Below are 24,070 nucleotides of genomic sequence, written 5' to 3'. Positions count from 1 at the left end.
GGTTAATAAATGGAGAGGTTGTACTACTTAGCATTTAGACAATTGGGAGGTGATCTTATTGAAATATAAAAGTGGTTCTTAGAGGCTTGACCTGGCTGACAGGTCAGAATAAGAGGAGGGGAAGGAATTTCTTTACCCAGTAGTAATAAATCTTCAGGATTGTTGATCCATGATGGTTGTGGAGACTCAGTATCTGGGACAGACATCAATAAATTTTAAGATATTGGAGAAATATAAACTGTCTACTGTAATTTTATTTATTTAGAGATACAGCACTTCTGACCCTTCGAGCCACACCATCCAGCAACCCCAATTTAACCCCAACATAGGACAATTTACACTGACCAGTTAACCTACCTGGTATGTCTTTGGACTGTGGGTGGAAACCAGAGGACTTGGAGAAAACCCCACGTGTTCCACAGGGAGAATGTATAGAGATTCCTTACGTAGGTTGCAGGGATTGAACTCGAAATTCCAACGCCTTGATAATGGTGCACTAACCGCTACACCACCGTGGTGCCATTGGAGTCATGGCATGGCATTTTTTAATAATGATGTTAGAGATGTCCATACTGAATGATGTGATTCATCTAATGCTACTTTGCAACATATGGTCAATCTGTTGGGCAATTGCTGTTTGATGAGGTCAAGTTTCCTTTGGGAGGGATATTATAAAATTTATGCAAAATATATATTGTCTTTGTAGCAAATTGCCAGTTAGATGAGGGTAGAATGTTACTAAGGGGCTCGAACACAGGTGACACTTGCATCTTGGTCGTGGGTTTATATAAAGCACTGTTAAATACTCAAGTTTTATGGTAAATCCGAGTATTCAACCTAATTGGCCATTTCCATGAGGAGCTCCTGTCTTCATGTGACCAGTGTGGCCCAACGTGTATCACCACGTGATTGCATGAAGCTCAGTGGATGAGGATCTTCACAGTATCGGACAACAGTAAGGGAAGAATCTAACAGATAACCTCAATAAACTGCAAGAATTTGAATGAATCTTGAGATCCCAGTTGGTGTACCAATTGCTTTTTTAAAATTAATTGAGATACTGCGCAGACCAGGCCCTTCCTGCCCACCGAGCGGCACTGACAGAAATTCCCAAGTTAACCCCAGTCTAATCACAGGACAATTTACAATGACCAATTAACCTACCAACAAGTACACCTTTGGGCTGTAGGAGAAAGCTGGAACACTCTGAGGAAACCTATGCGGTCACAGGAAGCATGTGCAAACTCCTTACAGACAGAGGCAGGAGTGGCAGTGCCACATTAGTGTGTAAGTGATTATGAGACAGTTTTTGAAAAAGGGAGACCTTTCACCAACCCCGCTCCAGTTTCTGACTACTCTATGATCTACCATCTTTAATGAATATCTTTCAAATGTATAGAATAAAAAACAGAGAATGCTGAAATACTCAGCAAATCAGGCAACGTAGCTGGTGCGTGATGAGATGAATATTTTCAACATTTTTTGATTTTATTTCATATTTCCAGCATCTACATTTTTATTGATTTTGTGTTGATACCTCTTTGAGAATTTGTCCAGCTCCCTTTAAAGAACTACGGAGAGATTAGTCTTAATACATGCTGTGGCAATTTGATCCAGAGTGCAATGACTCTATGCCAATTGGAAGGAAGAGAGATACCACTTGGATAATGGTTGACCTGGTCTTTATGTTCACAATTCACAATCACCATCAGAATAATGAACATTAAAAACTGCAGATGTTGGAAATCTGAAATCAAAAACAGAAATGACAGGAAACATTCAGCAGCTCAGGCAGCATCTTTGGAAAGAGAACCACTCTGTTGAAGTATTCCAGACCTGAAACATTATTTGATTCTCATTCCACATGGTGCTAACCTGCTGAGTGTTAGTAGCATTTTACATTTTTGCTCCTTTTACAATAAGCTGAGCTACTCATCTAAATGTTTCTTCCATTAGTTTGAAAATTCCCTATCTCCATTTAGGTGGTATTCCTGTGATGAAAGTAGCTCTAACCTCCATCAAGATTGTTCATAAAATATTTTGGCCTCATTATCATGAACTCAGACTCATTTTGTGGAAGTCTTTGATTATTGCTGCTCAACAGATGTGTCTGGCAGTCTTGCGCCTGTGGCTGTTCTGTATGAATAATGAGCTTAGAAATAGATACACGGCTTATTAAGTTTTCAGCTGGATTTTTATGAGTGTGAAGTTCAATTAGATTCTTGAACTGCAAGTCATTTTGAACTGATTTTAAGTTAATTAAGTTGATTTTAAGTCAGCTGCAATGTCGGCCGTGGCCCAGTTGGTGGCATCACTGCATCAGAAATTGATATGTTCAATTCCACTCCAGATATTAAAGCAAACTGGCGCAATGTGAAATACAAAATATGGAATTGTTTTGCATGTCAGGCAACATCTGTGCAGGAAGAAAGAGAGTTCATGTATATGTCAATAATGTTTCATCAGATTGCTCTTTAAAAGGATCCTCAATTTGGAACATTAATTAGACTGGACAACAAAGATTTTGCTTCCTGAATACTTCTGGATGTATCTTAGGGATTTTGGGCTGCTGATCATAAAAAAAAACAGCATGAAATTTCCCTATCGTGCACAATGTTTTTTTGAAATTGCCTATATTTGTTATTTCAATTCATACTTCACGTCAATTAAAATGTTGCCCACAATGTAAGCTGATAAGTTTTCTATCTTGTCTAGGAATGGCTGGGCATGTTTAGGCAAAGCGGATGCTGAGTGGCAGGATAGGTTTAAGAAAGGCTATAAATTTTCTTGAAGGATTTAGATATTTGAGACAGATATTTCCCAGAACAACTAATGCACATATTAAGGAAGGCATTTTTGTTGGTCCACAAATCAATGACAGGCAATTCAAAGAACTTCTATTGAGACTGGAGAAAATTGCATGGAAGGCATTGAAGGATGTGGTTGAAAATTTTCTTGGCAACTATAGAGCACCAAACTATGTGCAGCTGGTTGACAACATGCTTCAAGCAGACAAAACTATGAAGTGCAACGTGTCACTGAAGATTTATTTTCTGCATTCCCATTTAGACGGCTTCCCTGTAAATCTTGTCGCTGTCAGTGACAAGCATGGTGAAAGGTTTCACCAGGACATTGTGGTTACCAGAAACAGTATCGGGGCAACAGGAATCCATCAATGCTAGCTGATTATAGTTGCATACTTAAGTGAGAAGCCTCAGACACAGAGTACAAATGAATATCATTAACAAAACATTTTAGCTTAGTTGAATATTGCAAGGTGTCAGCACCGTTATGCAATTAAGCACATTATATTCAATAACAGTTAATTTATTGTTTCTCCAAATTCCTACGTGATACAAGTAGTCAGAAATAATATTTGTGTTCAGTTTCAAGCAGTCTATCACAAACAAAAAAATTCTGAGGAAGCAACACTTGCGAAAAAGTTTATTGCCCAGTGCAATCTTTGTCTCTCTGCAGATTCTGGTAGAGTTAGTAAGTATTTGCAGCATTTCCTCTTTATTAGGTGTTAAATGGCCACTGTAAATTGTTTCTGGTGAGTAAGTGATTGATAGAATCTTTGGCGGGGGGGTGGAATAAGCATGGTGTTCAGAATGTGGATGTCATGGTCCCTTCTGGCAATCCCCCACCATGCCATTTACCTCAAGATTTGGGCCTCGATCACCTCATTTAGATTCCAGTCATTCCCAGGTATCACTAACTACACGCACCTGCTTCCCATCAAACGGCAGGATAAAAACCCTGTGACCACAGCAAGAAGCCGCCAGTTCGTTGGTCGACTCTTGTGAAAGTAAACCTTGTTTCCTATTCCTGAGAACTGTTAGTTTTAAGCTTCGCATCGTCTCCTGGATATCGGCTCCCTGTTCGTGGTGGTGCTATGCCTAACGACTCTGCCTCAGCATCTGTGTCCTGCACTTGGGTTCGTCCCCAGCCACGTCCTTGCAACAGTGGAGTGAATAAAAATGGTAAATTAATATAAAATTATGTTGTAAATGAGTGATGATTGGTGGGATTCGGTGATTTTCATCTAAGACTCTTTATTTCAGGTTCTCAGGTTACAGCAGGCGGTGAAAAAGGCGAATGGTATGCTGGCATTTATAGCAAGAGGATTCGAGTACAGGAGCAGGGAGGTACTACTGCAGTTGTACTAGGCCTTGGTGAGACCACACCTGGAGTATTCTGTGCAGTTTTGGTCCCCTAATCTGAGGAAAGACATCCATGCCATAGAGGAAGTACAAGGAAGGTTCGCCAGATTGATTCCTGGGATGGCAGGACTTTCATATGATGAAAGACTGGATGAACTGGGCTTATACTCGTTGGAATTTAGAAGATTGAGGGGGGATCTGATTGAAACGTACAAAATCCTAAAGGGGATTGGACAGGCTAGATGCAGGAAGATTGTTCCCGATGTTGGGGAAATCCAGAACGAGGGGTCACAGTTTGAGGATAAAGGGGAAGCCTTTTAGGACCGAGATTAGGAAAAACTTCTTCACACAGAGAGTGGTGAATCTGTGGAATTCTCTGCCACAGGAAACAGTTGAGGCCAGTTCATTGGCTATATTTAAGAGGGAGTTAGATATGGCCCTTGTGGCAACGGGGATCAGGGGGTATGGAGGGAAGGCTGGTACGGGGTTCTGAGTTGGATGATCAGCCATGATCATACTGAATGGCGGTGCAGGCTCGAAGGGCCGAATGGCCTACTCCTGCACCTATTTTCTATGTTTCAACATGACCTTGATACTGTAGATGTTGAAACATAGAAAATAGGTGCAGGAGTACCTTTAAAATTCTTGTTAAAGATAGCATGACAGTGTTGTAAAGAGCAAGGTAATTCTGTATCCTGAACTGACCATTATTTGTTTATCCTCTAAATTCACTGAAAAGGATGACTTAGTCATTAGCACTTTGCTATTTTTTAGGCCTTGTATACAAAATAACTGCCATGTTTGGTCAATTATTACTATACTACTTTTACTGTAAATTATTGGAAATACAATGTATTTTATGTTATTTTCTGAAGTCAGAAAGGAATAATAAAATATATAGAATCTCTTTTGTAAAGAAGGTAATGTAGGTCAATAGCCATGAGATACATGGCCTGATAATATTATTTAGTGGGGTTGTGATAAATGTTTAGATTTTGTCCAAGACCCAAGAGGAACTCTTTGCGCAAGTACTATTGTTAATGTCCACCTATAGAAGACAAAAGAAAACTTGTTAAGCATTTTATTCAGAAGTTGGCTTCTTCTACAATGCAGCTTAGTATTGCATTGGAATGTCAGCGGACAGTATGAAATCAAGTCTGTCAAATGGGTCCTGGATCGCAGGCAAAGCCTCTATCACAGAAGCATGGTAAAGATGTGTGGTTTACTGCATAAGCATGATGTGGACATTATGGTGACTTCGTGGACAGACAGGTAAGTCAAGGACCTTGGGGAGATTATTTACCAAGGAGGTGAAAAAGTGATTTGATCATTGCAATGTGCCAGAGAATTATAGTTACATTGAGAGATCTGGTGGCTAAGGTGAGGAACCAGATGAGAAATGCAATATATATTTCATGTACCACCTTTTTGTCATCTTAAGATATTCCAAAGTTCCCAGAATATTGAGACTTAATAATGCAGGGAAGACAGTGAGAGATGAGATCTGTGCAGAATGAGTGCATTGAAATCTTCTTGTCTTCTATTCTCATAACTGCCAGAAACAATTGCATTCTACCTTCACTCAGTTTGTGGTACCATTATTGAAGGGGATTCTCAGCTAGAGAGGGGCTCCATTGGCTCAGAATTTTCAATAAAAATGTTTTCTATGTTTTTCTTGGAGAAAACCTGACAACAACAAAAGTACTGGAGTACATGAATGTTATTGTACATTGGAACCTGCGTTGTCTGCTCCTCCACAATGCATGCTACTTTGTGACTGTCTCCATTGTGACAAAGGACCCCCAAGGTTTAAGTATCATTCTTGGTGAAGCAAAAGTATGTCCCTCTGAAAGTGACATACTTTGTTGGAAGGTGGCATTCTAACTCTTGTTAATGTGCATGTCAAGTCTTTTATTTTTGCTTAATAACTTTTCTGACTATAAAAAAGTATACATTTTATGTATCAGTTGACATTCCCTCAAGACATATTTCAAAATTACATAGATTTTAAAATAATTATTTGAACATTTTGATGACATTTCAACTTCTTCCTTAAATTCTTAACTTTGTGCTCTTCAGGATGTTTAATAAAATTGTGCTTTTAACATTACTGTTCACTAATTATGGGCATTTTTCATGAAAATGGTTCTCAGTCATCTTGATGACATCATCTTTGTTGGACACCAGTGATCCATTGTTAGGAAAGAAAAACCAAACCACAGAAATCACTAGGACTTTGTGTGCAGTTTTCTTCAAAGTTAGTGGGGAAGCTGTTGGCTCAAAGTCCAACCCATAGCTGACCCTTCAGTTGTGTTCTGCAGCTCGCTGATTTCTTAGACCAACCAGAAATCTATTAAGGCTCGGCAGACAGCTGATTTTCACCTCTTCGCCATAATCAATATGGCAACTGAACTGTGAAGCTAGTGTTCAGGAGAAGAACAGGAGTCTGCCTGCTTCTTATATCATTCTAGGCTATGCAGAATGATCTGCCAGCTTCAAAGCTAGAGTCATCCATGTGTGAAGTGTTGTAATTCATATGGTTCTGAGTAACGATGAGTAGCATTGCACCTTCAAGGATTAGTGAATGAATTATCCTGTAATAACAATTATTTTTGCAACCATTTTGTGTATTGACTAAGGTCAGGGAAGTTTATTCAGATTCAATTTTATCTGTTACAATTTAGAACTTGTAGTATGGGTTGAAGATCACAGGAAACGTCTTTGAATTGGCCCATGAGATTAAGTTGCTCAAAATGCCTACTTCACTACTGGGCCAAATGAAACATTGTGGACTGTGCCTAATCAAGTGATATATTACACCTTGTTTTCAAATGAAAAATGATCATCACATAAATATTTGTTTGTAAACCCAAGTTTACCTACTAGGAATTAAATGTGAGATGGCAGGAGACCAGAAGAGTAATTCTGCCTCATGAGCTATGATCATGAGGGAGTTTGACTTGAAGCTTCTTTTGGAAAGTGGAATTAATCTCCAGGGCCCTAGTCATTGATGATATTGATCTCATTCCACTCTTAGTTTAATGAAGACAAAGAGAAAATTTTACATATCTAAATGGGGTTAGAGAGATTTACCATCAGTGGCAATGTATCAATAAACCTCCCTAAATGTTTAGGAAGCAAGGTGCTGGAACTTCCATTCTCAGCAACAAAAAAGAAAATTCATACAACTAGTCAATAACCTGTAATAAATATTTTTGCAGCCATTTTGAGGTATGGGTTTTGTTATCTATGGTGTCAGAATTGTGACTTCCAACACTAAGAGATTGGCAGTTCCAACAATTTATTTCCCAAATTATTTTTTGCCTTTTGCCATATCATGGAGGAAACAGGTGAATTCTAAGATATGAAAATGCACAGTTGTGTCAACAAGCCTTATAGTATGATTGACTATAGCACCTTTTGAGAAATTCAAAGTTCAGTGCATTCAGGAATTAAAGTGCAGAATTTAATGCCCAATTGGCACCGTGCCTGGCACCTTGTTGGATCAGATTTTTGACTGAATGAGTTATTAATTGAATGGATGCAGTTGGTATTTTGTAGGCTAAAACCAAAAGGCTTGGAGTTTTGGAAATCTGAAATTTAAAAAATACAGAAAATGTTGGAGATATTCAGGAGGTCAAGCAGCATTGACAAGGCAAAGAAACAAAGTTCAAGTTGATGTTTCATTAGAAGGAAGAGGGAGAAGGGAACAAAGGAAAGAATGTAAGGGGATGAGAGTAAGTGTTGATACTCTCTAAGAGAGGGTGATGATGAGACCTGGTAGAATTAGAGACAAGGACAGTATATGACCAGCTGTTCAGATTGACTAAATGCACGTTATCAGTCTTGGTATTTTTCGATGAATATTTGCTGCTGGTGACAGGCCTTTCTTGGCAACAGTGTAGCTGGAAATCTGGCCACATACAGTCAGAACCCATTCACAGCTTCTGAATTTACACCAGCAAAAGTATCCCAAGGAAATGAAAATCAAACAATCTCAAGATTTTGGAAATCTCAAGTCAAAAATTGAAAATGCAGGAAACACCCAGCATCTGTTGAAAGCAAAACAGTAAACGTTTCAGATCTTGGACCCTTCATTGGAATATCCTAGGTATAATCCCTTGTTGACCTATTTGGACAATGGTCTGCTTGATTGGATAATATATGTTGCCACAGGCATAATGAATGTATGAGATCTGAGGAGCAGTTTTTCCACAGAGAGAGGGGGGTGCTTATATAGAATGAGCTGCCAGAGGAAGTTAGAGAGGCAGGTATAATTACAACTTTTAAAAAGTATTTGGGTGGGCACTTGGACAGGAACAGAGTAGAGGCATATGGACAACAAATGGGATTTGTGTAAGTAGCCATCATGGTTAGCATAGATGGGTTGCACTGAAGGGTTCTGTTTCGGCTCCATAGGGCTCATTGTTAAAGCAGCAAAAGGCAGCAGTGTCTTGAACACTCAGCGCAATCTTGGACAGAGTATCCACCATTTCTTGTTTTCAGCAACCTCCAAGCTTCCCTGGAGAGAGCATCATGAAGACGCAAATTTAATCCTCTTTCAGTCAAGAATCTGCAGCAGTAAGATTAAATGTGCCAGTGTTTATTACTGTAAAGAATGGTGGGTCAGTTCTGATATTCCGTCTGAGAGGCTCCTGGATGCAAACCTGCCCAGTGATGCTATTGGAACCCATTCAGTGAGGATTGAAAAATATTTGATCAGAGCAGAGGCACATCTAGTTGTCACACTCCTGTCCATGCACTATTGCACTATTGCACTCTCAGTAAAGAACAGCCTAGACTTACTTTTTGTTCGCTAGCTTAAATTGAGGTCAGTTTGTTTGCCTGACAGCAGTTTAACTGAGCACCAGCGGTGATTTCTCTTGGTATTCATGCTAAGGGTATAGGGCTACTCAGACGAATAGCTTCTATAATGGTTGATACCCACACCTCAATTCTAGAACACAGAACTCATGGAAGAGAACAACCGGCAATAGTGCTAGTTAACCAAGCCTAGTTTCTCAGCATACCATGAGCACAGCCTTTCACTGTATATACATTTCATAATTGCAGAAGTTCTATTGCAACAGTATTAGTCTTGGGAGATAGTGTGAAATAAGCTTTAGCGTGCATTATGCCTTACACCTGGTATTCTTTTCAATTCAGAGTAATAAAGGGTAAGAAACACATTCCGGATTCCCAGCTTCACTGCCACTCAAGACCAATTTCATGTTTGTATTCTGAGCCCAGCAATCTCTGATCTTTTGGTTGGAGGCATTACATGTCTTCATTTCAGGAAGTAAATATCCTCGTAAGCATCTCCAAATATTAAACAGGAGGCAGAGTGGAAATAACATGGACTGGAAACTGTCCCAATGCCAGACTCACAATTCAATCGTGTCACTGCTAATACTCAGCTGGTCAATTTGCCTGCAGATCTTCATGAATTCAGCTTGTGTTGCTGATTCTTGGAGATCATTGTTGTCCATGCTGTCTGGTGCAGGCAGAGCCTGGAACTGGTTTGTAATCTGAGGAAGACTTGTTTGAGAGAAGTTCCGGTAAACTTTGAGCTCAGAGCTGATGGTTGGGAAGTCCTGCCTGTTTGGGTTGGAGCAAAGTGCTAGTGAAGATCCTCCCTGGGATGTTCTGCAGACTGAGCTCGCAGAGCTATCCTCCCACCTATCAATAGACAAGGCTTGAATCACATTGAGCTTCCTAAAGGTGCTAGTGATTCCCCTGCCAATCTCTGGTCTCTCCATCCCAGCACAAGATGAAGTTCGATACAGTCCTCTATCTGCTGCCTTCTCCTTGAGGACTTCGCTGCTGCTCGGTAGAGACCTGTTCTCGCAGAGGGACATATTGCTGGAGCTGTGTAGCCTTGACCAGTGGAAAAGACCTTCAGGAATGAGGGCCTCACTAAAAAGAGCTTCATCTATACTGCGCCTTAAGTTAATGGGAGAAGGGGGTCTCAGGTCAGCAGTGGAATCACTGTCCACCTGAACGCTGATAAAAGAAGAGGTCCTGGAGGATCCACCACACTTCAAATGGAGGTCCAGATTTTTTACCTCACTGCTGTGATAGATCAGGTTGATCTCCTCCCCACTGCTCAGTTGGTTGTCAGACAATGTGTAGAGTGGAAAGCATTCAGATTCACTTCGTACAATTGCGTCACAGCTCAGTGGCTTTGCCTGGTGAGAGGTAGACCACTGGTAGGTGTTGGCAAGTATAGGGGCTTTCATGGAAGCATGTGTTGGGGAAAGGCAAAACATTTTAGTACAACAGTTATGATCTGTTTGTTTATGGTTGCAAAATAAAGGGTAGATACCAAAAATGGACATGGTGAGAGACATACCCACCTCACACAAACTGGTGCCAAATTGGAAAATCCACCAGGGCCAAGGCTGGAAAACATGATCTCCAGCCAAGCCTAGTCCGTACAGAATAGCATACAACTGAAATGCAGCACAGCACAGGCCAAATACTGCAGTCCACATGGCTAACTTGGCCATCCTTCCCCAATGCTCAATGTCTCCAAAGGACTGGGTGTCAAAGGCTTCCATGGAATGCGTTGAGGACTTCACATTATAAACATGCGTGTCAACCATATGGATGTGACAGTATACTGCAAAAAACAGGATGGATAGAATGGTCACCAATACCACAAAAATCCCATGTGATACAAAGAGGAGGAAGGGAGCTTGCTTTAGCATAGTGATGACCAGAATTATGCTCACACTGAGCGTGAAGTGGAGAAAGACAAGAGCAGCTAATAGGCATGATCGCTGGAATTTTGATGACGCAACCTGCCTTCCAGGTCTCTCAGAAAGAAGCAAGATTATGACTGCAAAGGCAGAAGTAAGACAAGGAAAAACCAAGTCGTAGAGAAGTAAGGCAACAATTGCAGGTAATTTGTCCTGGTAACAGTAGGCATCATAAAGGAAAGTGAAAGTTCTAGTTGAGCTCGTCAGGAAAAGCAGTCCATTCAAAACCATGAAATAACCAAAGCCTGGTGGAGATCTGAAGGGGAGACAGAGGGTACCGAGTGCAGACATGACTCCTGCAAAGCCAAAAGCTGAGCCTACCCCATAAACGTGGAGGTCCCAAGCCAAGCCCCATTCCGCCAGTGCTGTGTTCCAATCTGTATGCAGGGTCACAAACAATGGAGGGACAACCAAGAAATGAGGATATAAAGAGGTGCCTTTGGTTCCTTTGACATCAGGGTAAAAGGAGCTCCGATCTTCACATGAACTGCAGTTTTGTTTTGAACTATAGCTGGATTCAGTGGGTGCTGCAGAGGATTCTATGCCAGAAGAATTTTCAATTCCAACAATAGAATCTAGACAGAAGAGAGAAAATAGAAATATAAAATGGAACGGCCAGAACACAAACACCTTAATATTCTATCCACTAATAAATGTACTTAAAATATCTCAATTATGGCATTTGCATCCATTACAAGAAAGTGAATGAATGAAATAGCATTTTTTCTGATTGTGTAAAATTCTTATAAACGACCCAGTTTCTATAACAATTTAGTTATTGGATGTGAACAATACTAGCAAGACCAGTACTCTTTGACCATTCTTAACTGCTTTTGGGGCATTGGATAGGGAATTCTAGAAATTAGACCAAACAGGAAGGATAAAAAAGTGATATATTTTCAAGTCAGGATGGTGCTTGGCTTGGTAAGAAGTTGCAGATGGTAATATTCCAATGTACCTGTTACCCTGGTCCTTCTACATAGAAGGTGTTCTTGAAGGAGCCTTGAAAAGTTGTCTCATTGGGTGAGGGAATGTATATACTGTAGAAGATGATGGATAGGATGCCAATCAAGCTTGTATTTTGTAGTAAACAGTGTTGATAAAGTTACAATTAACTATGCACCATCATCGATCCCCTACCTAACATTCTCCTTGGAACTATTCATTGCAAACACAGAAGAGGCTACATCCTTTAACCTCCAATCACCTAGGACCCAAATAGTTTTTCCAGATGAAATACTGTCTTAATTGTATTTATTTCATAGAAGCATATTACATTCATTGTTCACAATATCACTGCCTTTAAATTGGAAAAATAAATGCAGGTTGACAACAATTTTGTGGAATAAAATTCATTCAATTCACTAACATGGTCCAAAGTTTCCAATCACTTTAATTCTTTGTCCTGCTCTCATCTTCATCCCACTCCCAATCTGGTCTTCCAGTCCTTGACCATGTACAGTGTTCCAATCAAGTTTAATTTTGACGAGACACATTATGCTTTCTGGACTCAATATTGAATTTAATAGTTTTGGAGAATAATATTGACATTCCCACGTACACCCCCTCTACATTGATTTTGTTACTCATCGTTTTCTTTTGCCGTGGACCTCCATTTCTTTTTTGCCTTCTGATTTTTTTCTGCATTCAAGCCCATTACATCTTCCTTTTTGTTTTATCCTTTTCTAACTTACTCTTTAATTTTAAGCACACTTATCTTTACCTTTTCCAGTTCCAGTGAAAGGTTATTGACCTCAAATTTAACCCTGTTTCTTCCTCCACAGATGCTGTTATGATTTTGCAGCATCTCGACTTTTTTTAACTTAGTATTAAGCTTCAGTGTGATCTCCCAGGAAACTATTGAGGACTTTAAGAGTATGGTTAGAGGATGTGTCCTTTTTGAAACTAGCTCTGAGATCAATATGGGTGGTTCATCCTGTTGTACTCTTTAGTAGTTTGAACTAACTGCTCCATATAACTCAAGGGCTTGCCACTGCTAGTTCAGAGGGAGGTTAAGAGTCAGATAAGTGCCACACTAAGTAAGGGCCGCATATCTCCTTCCATGAAGTAGGCGTGTACAACTTTTCTGTCATATTATAATCACCCTTTTCAGACTACAATTTTTATTTCAGATTCCTGTATAATTAAATTTAATTTCCTTGGCTGTCATGGTGGAATGAGAACACATGTCTTCAAGTATTAGTCTAGATACTAATTACTAGACAAATTCTTAACCATGAGACTAATAATGTTCATTATCTTTATTCTAATACATCTTAAGGTGGGAGAGTTGAGCAGAAGAGCTGCTCTTATAATCTTCTAATTCAGGAGGTTAATGAAGGACTTTGTAGTGTTGTCCTGTAGTAATTTTTTTCTGAATTTACTCTTGAGATAATAGGGGGTATGTCTGCAGAACCATTGTTCTGTTCTGGGTGTCAGATGTCTCCCCAGGAGCCACATCTGCACCAGGTGCATCGAGATGCAGCTCCTTAGAGACCATGTTAAGGAACTGGAACTGCAGCTCGATGACCTTTGACTTGTTTGGGAAAATGAGGCACTCATAGACAGGAGCTACAGGGAGGTAGTCACCCCAAGGCTACAGGAGACAAATAAATGGATGACTCTCAGGAGAAGGAAGGAAGAACATCAGATAGTGGAGAGCCGTCCTCCTCAACAATGTACTCCATTTCCCCCTACCCAGGGGAAGCAACAGTGGCCCTGTCTCTGGCACTGAGTCTGGCCCTGTGGCTCAGAAGGGAAGGGAACTGAAGAGGAAGTCAGCAGTTATAGGGGACACTATGGTTAGGGGGACATCAAGTGATTCTGTGGATATGAAAAGGAAACACAGGTAGTTTGTCTCCCAGGTGCCAGGGTTCGAGTGTCTCTGAACGTGCCCACAATGTCCTGAAAAGGGAGAGTGAGCAAGCAGCAGTCATGGTACATATTGGTATTAATGACATAGGCAGAAAAATGGGTGAGGTCCTGAAAAAACAATACAGGAAGGAAGCTGAGAGGCAGGACCCCAAGGGTAGTAATCTCAGGATTGCTGCCTGTGCTACACAACAGTGAGTATAGGAATAGAATAAGGTGGCAGATAAATGCATGGCTGAAGAATTGGAGCAGAGGGCAGGGATTCAGATTTCTGGATCATTGGGACCTCTTCTGGGACAGGTGTAACCTGTACAGAAGGGATGGGTTGCACTTAAATCTGAGTAGGTCTAATATCTTTGATGGCAGGTTTGCTAGAACTGTTGGGAGTGGTTTAAACTAATATGGCAAGGGGATGGGAACCAGTGTGATAGAGCTGAGGATGAGCCAGCAGGTTTACAAGTAGATGATGTAATAGGTAATATGAATGTAAGGAAGGACAAGCGAATGAATGAGTACAACTGTAGACAGAGCAAAGAGTTAAGTTGTACCACAGAGGCAAAATGCATAAGGGTGAATAATGCAGGGGTGAAGGTGCTGTATTTAAATGCACATAGCATTCAGAATAAGGTGGATGAACTCAAGGCGCAATTAAAGATTGGTCAGTATGACGTTGTGGGTATCTCTGAGTCGTGGCTGAAAGAAGGTCATAGTTGGGAGTGTAATGTTAAAGGATATACTTTATATGGAAAGGACAAGCAGAAAGGCATAGGTAGTGGTGTGGCTCTGTGGGTAAGAGATGAAATTACATCTTCAGAAAGAGGTGACATAGGGTCAGACAATGTCAAATCTTTGTGGGTAGCATTATGAAAACTGCAAAGGTAAAAAAAAAAACATTATGGGAATCATACGGAGTAGAGGGAGACAGAGTAGGAAGGCTTTTGTTCCTATCCTCACTGCCGTATGGCACAGGCAGCAATCCCGAGATTACTGCCCTTGAGGTCCTGTTTCTCAGCTTCCTTCCGAACTCCCTATATTCTTTTTTCAGGACCCCCTCCTTTTTTCTACCTATGTCATGATATGTACCACGATTTCTGGCTGCTCACCCTCCCTTTTCAGGATATTGTGGATGCATCCAGAAATATCTCGAACCCTGGCACCTGGGAGGCAAACTGCCATCCATGTTTCCTTTTCACATCCACAGAATCGCCTATCAGTCCCCCTGACTTTTGAGTTCCTGCTGAAGGGTCTCAGCCCAAAACATTGGACTGTACTCTTTTCCATAGATGCTGCCTGGCTTGCTGAGTTCCTCCAGCATTTTGAAGGTGGATAAGTCACCTGGACCAGATGGACTACATCCCAGAGCCCTGAAAGAGGTTGCCGAGATACATTGGTCATGATCGTTCAAGAGTCACCTGATTCTGGCATGGTCCAGGAGAACTGGAAAACTGTAAATGTCACTCCACTTTTTAAGAAGGGAGGAAGACAAAAGAGAGGAAATTTTAGACTAGTTAGCCTAACCTCAGTGGTTGGGAAAGTTTTGGAGTTCGTTATTAAGGATGAGGTTTCAGGGTGCTTGGAGACTAATGATAAAATAAGTCAAAGTCAGCATGGTTTTTGTAAAGGGAAATCTTGCCTGACAAATCTGTTAGAATTCTTCAAGGAAGTAACAAGCAGGGTAGTCAAAGGTGAGGCAGTGATGTCACTTACTTAGATTTTCAGAAGGCATTTGATAAGGTGCTTCACATGAAATTGCTTAACAAAAAAATCCTGTGGTAATACAGGAAATATATTGGCATGGATAGAAGAATAGCTGACAGGCAGGAGGCAGTGAGTGGGAATAAAGGGGGGCTTTTCTGGTTGTCTGCCAGTGACTAGTGGTGTTCCTCAGGAGTCAGTATTGGGACTGCTACTTTTCACATTGTTTGTCAATGATTTAGATAGTGGAATTGATGGCTTTTTGGCAAAGTTCACAGATGATTTGAAGATAGGTGAAGGGGTATATCGTGCTGGCGAAGTAATGCAATTGCAGCAGGACTTAGACAAATTGGAAGAATCGGCAAAAAAGCATTTGGAAATGTATGATAATACACGTTGGTAAAAGGAACAACAGCGCAGACTGTTATCTAAATGGGGAGAAAATTCAAACCTTGGAGGTGCAGAGGGACTTTGAAGTCCTCATGCAGACTCCCAGAAGGTTAATTCACAAATTGAGTCAGTGGTACAGAGGCAAATGCAATATTGACATTTATTTCAAGTGGAATAGAATATAAAAACAAGGAGATAATGCTGAGCCTTTATAAGACACTAGTCAGGTCGCACTGGAGTATTGTCAACAGTTTTGAGCCCCTTATCTCAGAAAAGATATATTATCTTTGGAGAGAATCCAGAGGAGGTTCACGAGGATGATTCTGAGAATGAAGGGGTTAACACACGAGGAGTGTCTGGCAGCTTTGGACCTGTACTCACTGGAATTTAGAAGAATGCGTGGGGATCTCATTGAAACTTACCAAAAGTTGAAAGGACTAGATAAGGTAGATGTGGAGAGAATGGTGGGTATATCCAGACTAGAGGGCACAGGCTCAAACTTGAGGGATGACCTTTTAAAACAGAAGTAAGGAGGAACTTTTTTAGGTAGAGAGTGGTGAATCTGTGGAATGCTCTGCCACAGGCTGCAGCGGAGGCTAAGTCCATGGGTATATTCAAAGCGGAAGTTGATAGATTCCTGATTGGTCAGGTCATCAAGGGATATGGTGAGAGGGCAGATGTATGGGATTGAATGGGAGCTAGGATCAGCTATGATGAAATGGCAGAGCAGTCTCGATGGGCTGAATAGCCTAGTTTGCTCTTATATCTTACGGTCTTATGGACCTAGCAGATGTGCTTTTGTAATATATGGTGCAGAAATCTGATAGCTTGTGTGGTTTTGTTGTTCGTTGTCATGTTTACTCATGTACACTCAATGTATAAACCTCCCATAAACAAAATCCTCAATCATATTTAGTTTTCTTATTACATACTCCAGTTCAGATGATCAAATGCAAACCAATCTTGAGATCTGGGCATTCTTCAAGAATGTAACAGTGCTCCTTTTCAAACAAGAACTTGAATTTTGAAGCTGTGCTCTGATATGTACCAGCAAAAAAAAGTTCCATTGTCAATTTGAAAGAAAATAAAACTTCCTCCAACCCATCTATCAAGACATCCAAGTCAGAAATAACAATGATTGGACAGAAAACTTCAACACTCAAACCCAAAGAAGAACCACCCACTGCATTGATGTGATATTTCTATTTCTTCAGTGACCATCATTATACAGTCAATTTAATTGCAACACCTCAGTAGTTTTTGTTTTTGGCAGATGTTCTCTGCATATCTGGTTGAGGTAGCACTGGATTCATTTTGCTTATAACTCTTCAGTGATGGAGGTTTAAATAAACTCATTAATTCCGGTTGTACATTTAATGAGGCTCTCACAAGAAAATAGTGGAAGCAGGGGAATATCAATTGACCCTTTGAGCCTGCTCTGCCAATCAATAAGAAAATAGCCAAGATCAGCGGTGAGAACGTGAGAATTCATGGTCGTACATGGTAGAAATTTTTTAAAATTCTCACCCTTCTCAGTAAGAAAAAATTTCTCTGAATATTAAAATACACCCTGAGACAATATCCTCAATGCTTAAACTTTCCAGACTGAGATTACATCTTGTTAGCTTCCACTGTCAACCCCTCTTAGAATCCTTTATCTTTCAATGAGATCAACTTGCATTTTTCTGAATTCCATGAAGAACATGTGAGCCTGATTCACTCTTCCCTAACAGAAAAAATCCCTCACGCAGGAATGAGTAATAGGTATCTCTGGTGTAATCTCACCAAGGTATAGTCTACCATTGGCATTGTGTTCCTTGTAGCAATAATTAATCTTGACCAAACATAAATGAACATTAGGGTGGGTTGATGAAGATCACAATGTGAGTAATATATAGAGGTACAATTATTGCAGGGTTACTGACAATGCAGTTTAGGATAATCACAATATACTAGGATATTAAAACAGAATAGGCTCTACAGATTAACAGTGAGACTTCCTTAGGCTTGTATTCATGAACTCTAGCTCCAACAGTACAACATTTGGTTTGTCTTTCTAATTGTTCGCTGCGCCCATATGTTACTTTTCTGTTCACTTCATTCGCTCTTTGTGCCACTTTTAATTTCTCACTGTTTAATAAAAATATATTCACCAAAATATGTTTAACAGCTCACTTTCCTTGCTAGATATGTCTCATTTAGAAACTTGGATGAGTTATACATTTTTTTATTCAGATACAATGCACGGTAGGTCTTTCTGGCCGTTTGAACCTTGTTGCCCAGCAACCCCTGACTTAACCCTAGCCTAATTACAGGACAATTTACAATGAGCCATTAACCTACCAACCTATACATTGTGAACTGTGGAACACCCGTACGATACCCACATGGTCACGGGGAGAATGTACAAACACCTTACAGACATCAGCAGGAATTGCACCTGGGTCGCTGCTGTGTAAAGCATTGTGCTAACCTCTACAGTACCATAAAGATAACAATCCGGTACTAATACCTGATAAACCCTCAACCTTTAGCTCTTGAGTCACATTTTTACAAGCTATATGATCATTTAAACTATTTGTGGCTGAGAGAAGAATGTTGACGAAGACCAGAGATTCCCATGAATTACACTTCTTCAAGGAGATTTTGAGAACATCTTCAGATCACTGGTACGTTCAGTTCTGACATTGATGAATATTTAGAGAGCAAGAGAATCAAGTAATTTGGGGATGGAGCAGGAATGTGGATTAAAAGGTAGAAGTTCTGCCATTATTTTTGTTAGACAGTAAAACACAGTAGTGCAGCAATTAGCTTAACACTTTACAGCGCCAGTGATTCAGTGGGTTCAATTCCCTCCACTATCTGTTAGGAGTTTGAACGTTCTCCCCTGACCATGGGGACTTCCTCCTGGTGCTCTGGTATCCTCCCATATTCCAAAGGGATAAGGATTAGTAAGTTGTGGACATTTTACGTTGGCACTGGAACCTTACTGACACTTGCAGGCTGCCCCCGGCACATCTTGTACTGAGATCGTTATAGATGCAAACGATGCATTTCACTGTATGTTTCAATGTACATGTGACAAGAAAGCTGAGCCTCGTCTTTATCAAGCTAAAAGGGCAGTGTGACATATTCCTATTTCTGCCTTTTAAATTTGTTTTCCCAAAGAGCCGCAGTGAATTTTCAGCCGAGATAGCATTCTGAAGTCACGGCTGCTGGTTTTGAAATCAGAGCTGGGATTGAATGACTGAGAAAAACAACTGAAAGTTGTATTCAGACAAGAACCTCACTCATTTTCCTCATTTGGCTCATCCCCTTCATTTTCTAGAAATACAAACATTATTCCAAATGTCATTATCAAATTGCCGTCTCTGAATCAATTCAGTTTCTCTCCAAGACTTTGACAGTTAGGATCTTCTGCACCATGATCCCTGGGTTTACCATTAAAAAAGTAGAAACAAAGAGCAGTCAAGAGATTGACGCTGAGTGTAACCTGTTCAGTTTTCATATTGTGATCATTCTAAGCTGCATTGACTGGGAACCCTGCAATAAAAATATTTACACTTACACACAAAATGCTGGAGGGACTCAGCCGGTTAGGCTGCCTCTGTGGAAAAGAATAAACAGTCGATGTTTCGAGCCGAGACCCTTCTTTTACACATACTAATCATATCAATATCAATGCGTGATTCTTAATGCTCCAAACTATATTTCATTCCACTTCAAAGAAAAAGTCAAACTGAGGTTCAGATCTGTTTGGTCAAGGTTATTCATTGTAAAAAGAACTTTTATTGCTCAAGAAAGAACAAGTGTCAAGGAATGGTTTTCACAATTTAATGAATTTGACTAGGTTAGATAGCCATGTCAATGAATGGAAGTGTCTGACGTATACAGAGAGTAAAAGAGAAGGGTGTACACACGGATAATGAACAAACAAAATTAGACCATTTATATATTGGCAAGGATAGGAAAAGGGAAAATGACATGGGAGCAGAACTAGGCCATTCAGCCCATTGAGTCTGTTCCGCCATTGGATCACGGCTGATTTATTTTCCCTCTCAGCCCCACTTTATTCATTGATGTAAGTGACAAAGAGAGGGCAACAATCAAACACCACATATACAGAGTAGAACACAAGACAAGCAGATAAAGGAGAACAGTAGGAAAATGAGTGGATGGACAGGAACATTGAAGGAGCAGATTGAAGCTATTGAGGGAATGTATTGGTGTAAAGAACAGTGTCATGAAGGTATCATCAGCTTGTCTAAAGACCAGCCAATAATAGAAAACCTTTTCAATTCATGAAGAATTCACAGAGATTTGATGTAAGTTAGATACACAATAAAGTACTCTCTACATGACTCCATTAAATATATTAGTCAGATACAGAGTAAAGCTTCCTTTACATTCTTTCAGGTAGAGGAAATGAAGAGCATCCAGCATTCCTGATCCTAATTAGCCAAGGCTGAAAATGGTATTGTTATATGTAATGAGGAGCAAAGAGAATCATTTTAGCTTTCACCAGATGTTTGAAGGCCTGTGACCTAAAACTGGAAATGACTGCTGTCCCACATTATCAGAATGCCAAATATGGCATTGGGAGTGATTCAAAATTTGTACATTTGCAGAGAGGACCCACAGAATGGTTTCCACAGCTGCCTGTGGTAACAAGTTCCACAAATTCACCACCCTCTGGCTGAAGAAATTTCTCCGCATCCCTGTTTTAAATGGACGTCCCTCTAACCCAAGGTTGTGCCCTCTCGTCCTAGACTCCCCCACTGTGGGAAACATCCTTTTCACATCTACTGTCTAGGCCTTTCAACATTCAAAAAGTTTCAATGAGATCCCTCCTCAGCCTTTTGAATTCCAGTGACAACAGACCCAGAGCCATCAAATATTCCTCATATGATAACTCTTTCATTCCTGGAATCATCCTTGTGAACCTCTTCTGGACCCTCTCCAAAGCCAGCACATCTTTTCTTAGATGGGGAGCCTAAAACTGTTCACAATACGCAATGTGAGGCCTCACCAGTGCCTTATAAAGCCTCAGCATTACATCCCTACTCTTGCATTCTAGACCTCTTAAAATGAATGTTAACATGGCATTTGCCTTCTTCACTCCTGACTCTACCTGCCAGTTAACCTTTCAGGTGTTCTGCACAAGGACTCCCAAGTCCCTTTGAATCTCAGATTTTTAGACTGACTCCCTGTTTAGAAAATAGTCTGCACACTTATTTTTATTACCAAAGTGCATGACCATGCATTTTCCAACATTGTATTTCATTTGCCACTTTCTTGCCCATTCTCCTAATCCAAATCCGTTTCCTCAACACTACCTGCCACTCCACCAATCTTCATATCATCTGCAAATGAACTGCTGAGTTCCTCCAGCACTTTGTGTATGCTACTGAGATTAGATCTCTGCTTCTTTGGGATGACAGTATCCCTGTTTCTGAATTCAATTTAAAATGTGAATGGGCTACAATCGTCCACATCCCACCACTTCTGATCCTCCTCCTGCTGCATCCTTTGCAGTGTGAGAGGACGGCACTGTGATCTGTGGGCAAGACTTGTCTGAGCCTTCATCACAAAGGATCACGGTGAAGTGTTAAGATCCTCAGGGAAAGATTGAGTGATTGAGAATTCTGTTCACAGGCAAGGTTTAGGCCTGATAAAAAATTTGTAAGCTTACTGTAAAGGTGGAACCAACATCTCACACTAACACTACCCAACAAAGATGGAAACAGGTACATCTATTGCCTCCAAGGTTAAAACTTAAACACTCAATGCCAGCTGACTATTCCTATTCCTTTGCTATTATATTAATGCGCTTCACACACACACACACACACACACACACACTTACACACACAGACACACAAACACCCAGACACACCCACACACACACTCAGAAACGCACACACACACAAACACCCAGACACACCCACGCACACACATACACACACAAACACTCACACACACACACACACACACACACACAGACACTCACAGAGACACACACACACACACACACACACACACACACACAGTTTCCTGTTAACCGAAGGAAGGTGGATGTGGGGAAGGGAAGGGATGGTTAGTTTTCACCTCTTGAATTAAAAGGTCATCACTAAAAATACATTTTTAAATAACAACTGCTGAAATTGACTACAAGAGGAAAGACAGAAGGAAATAAGTTGAGAACAGGAACTGCGATAAAAACGTTATAATGAGATAATGAAAACTGGGAATTATTTCTTCTTATAAAAGGAATGCTCTAAATTGAATACACACATCAAGCTAGGAACCAAACTTCCCTTGTGTTTGCCTGTTGTTCTGCAGGTTCCCAGAAACAAATATTTTATCAACTTAATTTCCCACAGAATAATTGAGAAGACCATCAAGGAAAGAAAAGCAAATATTTGCAGGACTCTGATTAGAGCCCAGTTAGAATTATGTGTTCCCTTCTGGCCCCTTCATTTCAGGAAGCAGTCAAGGCTTTGGGAGGATTCAGAGGTTAACAGAATGATAAAGAAGATGAGAAATTGGTGAAGCTGGGGTTCTTTGCCCGCTTTGAAAGGAGAATACAACTACAGCTGTGAAGATCCCTGCTGCACCTGATGACCCTGTGATCTCTGTCTCAGAGGCCGATGTTAGGCTGTCTTTAAAGAGAGTGAACCATCACAAGGCAGAAGGTCCTGATGGAGTACCTGGTAAGTCTCTGAAAACCTGTGCCAACCAACTGGCAGGAGTATTCAAGGACATTTTCAACCTATCATTACTATGGGCAGAAGTTCCACTTGCTTCAAAAGGGCAACAGTTATACCAGTGTTATACCATCTTGTAGGCAGACGCAATCTCAATAGCTCTCTACACGGCTTTAGACCACCTGGACCATACAAATACCTATGTCAGGATGCTGTTCATCCACTATAGCTCAGCATTTAACACCATCATTCCCACACTCCTGATTGAGAAATTAAAGAACCTGGGCCTCTGTACCTCCCTCTGCAATTGGATCCTCGACTTCCTAACCGGAAGACCACAATCTGTGTGGATTGGTGATAACATCTCCTCCTTGCTGATAATCAACACTGGTGCACCTCAGGGGTGTGTGCCTAGCCCACTCCTCTGTTCTCTGTATACACATGACTGTGTGGCTAGGCATAGCTCAAATACCATCTATAAATTTGCTCATGATGCAGTCATTGTAGGTCTCAAGTGGAGATGAGAGGGCATACAGGAGTCAGATATGCCAACTAGTGTAGTGCCACGCATAGGTGTTTGCATGGTCCAGGTAGTCCAAAGCCGTGTGGAGAGCCATTGAGATTGCGTCTGCCTACAAGATGGTATAACACTGGTATAACTCAATGTCAGTAAGACGAAGGAGCTGATTATGGACTTCTGAAAGACGAAGGAACACATACCAATCCTCATAGAGGGGTCAGAAGTGGAGAAAGTGAGCAGTTTCAAGTTCCTGGGAGTCAAGATCTCTGAGGGTTTAACCTGATCCCAACATATCGATGTAGTCATAAAGAAGGCAAGACAGCAGTTATACTTCATTAGGAGTCTGAAGTGATTTGGCATGTCAACAAATACACTCAAAAACTTCTGTAGATGTACCGTGGAGAGCATTCTGACAGGCTGCATCAAAGTCTGGTATGGAGGGGCTACTGCACAGGACCGAAAGAAGCTGCAGAGGGTTGTAAATCTAGTCAGCTCCATCTTGGACAGTAGTCTACAAAGTACCCAGGACATCTTTAGGGAGCTGTGTCTCGGAAAGGCAGTATCCATTATTAAGGACCTCCAGCACCCAGGGCATGCCCTTTTCTCACTGTTACCATCAGGTAGGAGGTACAGAAGCCTGAACGCACTCACTCAGTTATTCAGGAACAGCTTCTTCCCCTCTGCCATCTGATTCCTCCCTCACTTTTTTAATACAGATTATCTGTTTTTTGCATAATTTTTCATCTATTCAATAAAGGCACAAAGCAATTTATTTATTCTATATATGTATTGCATTGAACTGCTGCTGCTAAGTTAACAAATTTGACGACACATGCCGGTGATAATAAACCTGATTCCGATTCTGATTCTCTACAGGCCAGAGGAGGTTGAGAGCAGAGATGTTCAAGGTTAGGGGAGCCATTGATAAAATGGAAAGGTGGCCTTAGTATCGGCTGGAAGGGT

General features: G+C 40.8%; 1 protein-coding gene across 4 annotated transcripts in view; it reads right to left on the bottom strand.

Moving 5' to 3' along the window:
* Positions 1-3,162: 3,162 nt before the first annotated feature.
* Positions 3,163-24,070, bottom strand: part of LOC134359549 (proline-rich transmembrane protein 4-like) — a 62,815-nt gene continuing 41,907 nt past the window's right edge. For 2 of the 4 annotated variants that reach the window (XM_063072968.1, XM_063072969.1), the window contains exon 4: positions 7,139-11,499. In XM_063072968.1, coding sequence (XP_062929038.1) covers positions 9,548-11,499 — 1,952 coding nt within the window. In that variant the 3' untranslated portion in view covers positions 7,139-9,547. Of the gene's footprint in view, positions 3,957-7,138; positions 11,500-24,070 lie in introns of those variants that run through there. The other 2 variants (XM_063072970.1, XM_063072971.1) reach the window with 2 other exon arrangements.

The sequence above is a fragment of the Mobula hypostoma genome, chromosome 20 (assembly GCF_963921235.1).
Source record: "Mobula hypostoma chromosome 20, sMobHyp1.1, whole genome shotgun sequence".
NCBI lineage: Eukaryota > Metazoa > Chordata > Chondrichthyes > Myliobatiformes > Myliobatidae > Mobula > Mobula hypostoma.
The sequence above is the reverse complement of the archived record's forward strand: the minus strand, read 5'-3'. Positions and strand labels throughout refer to the sequence as shown.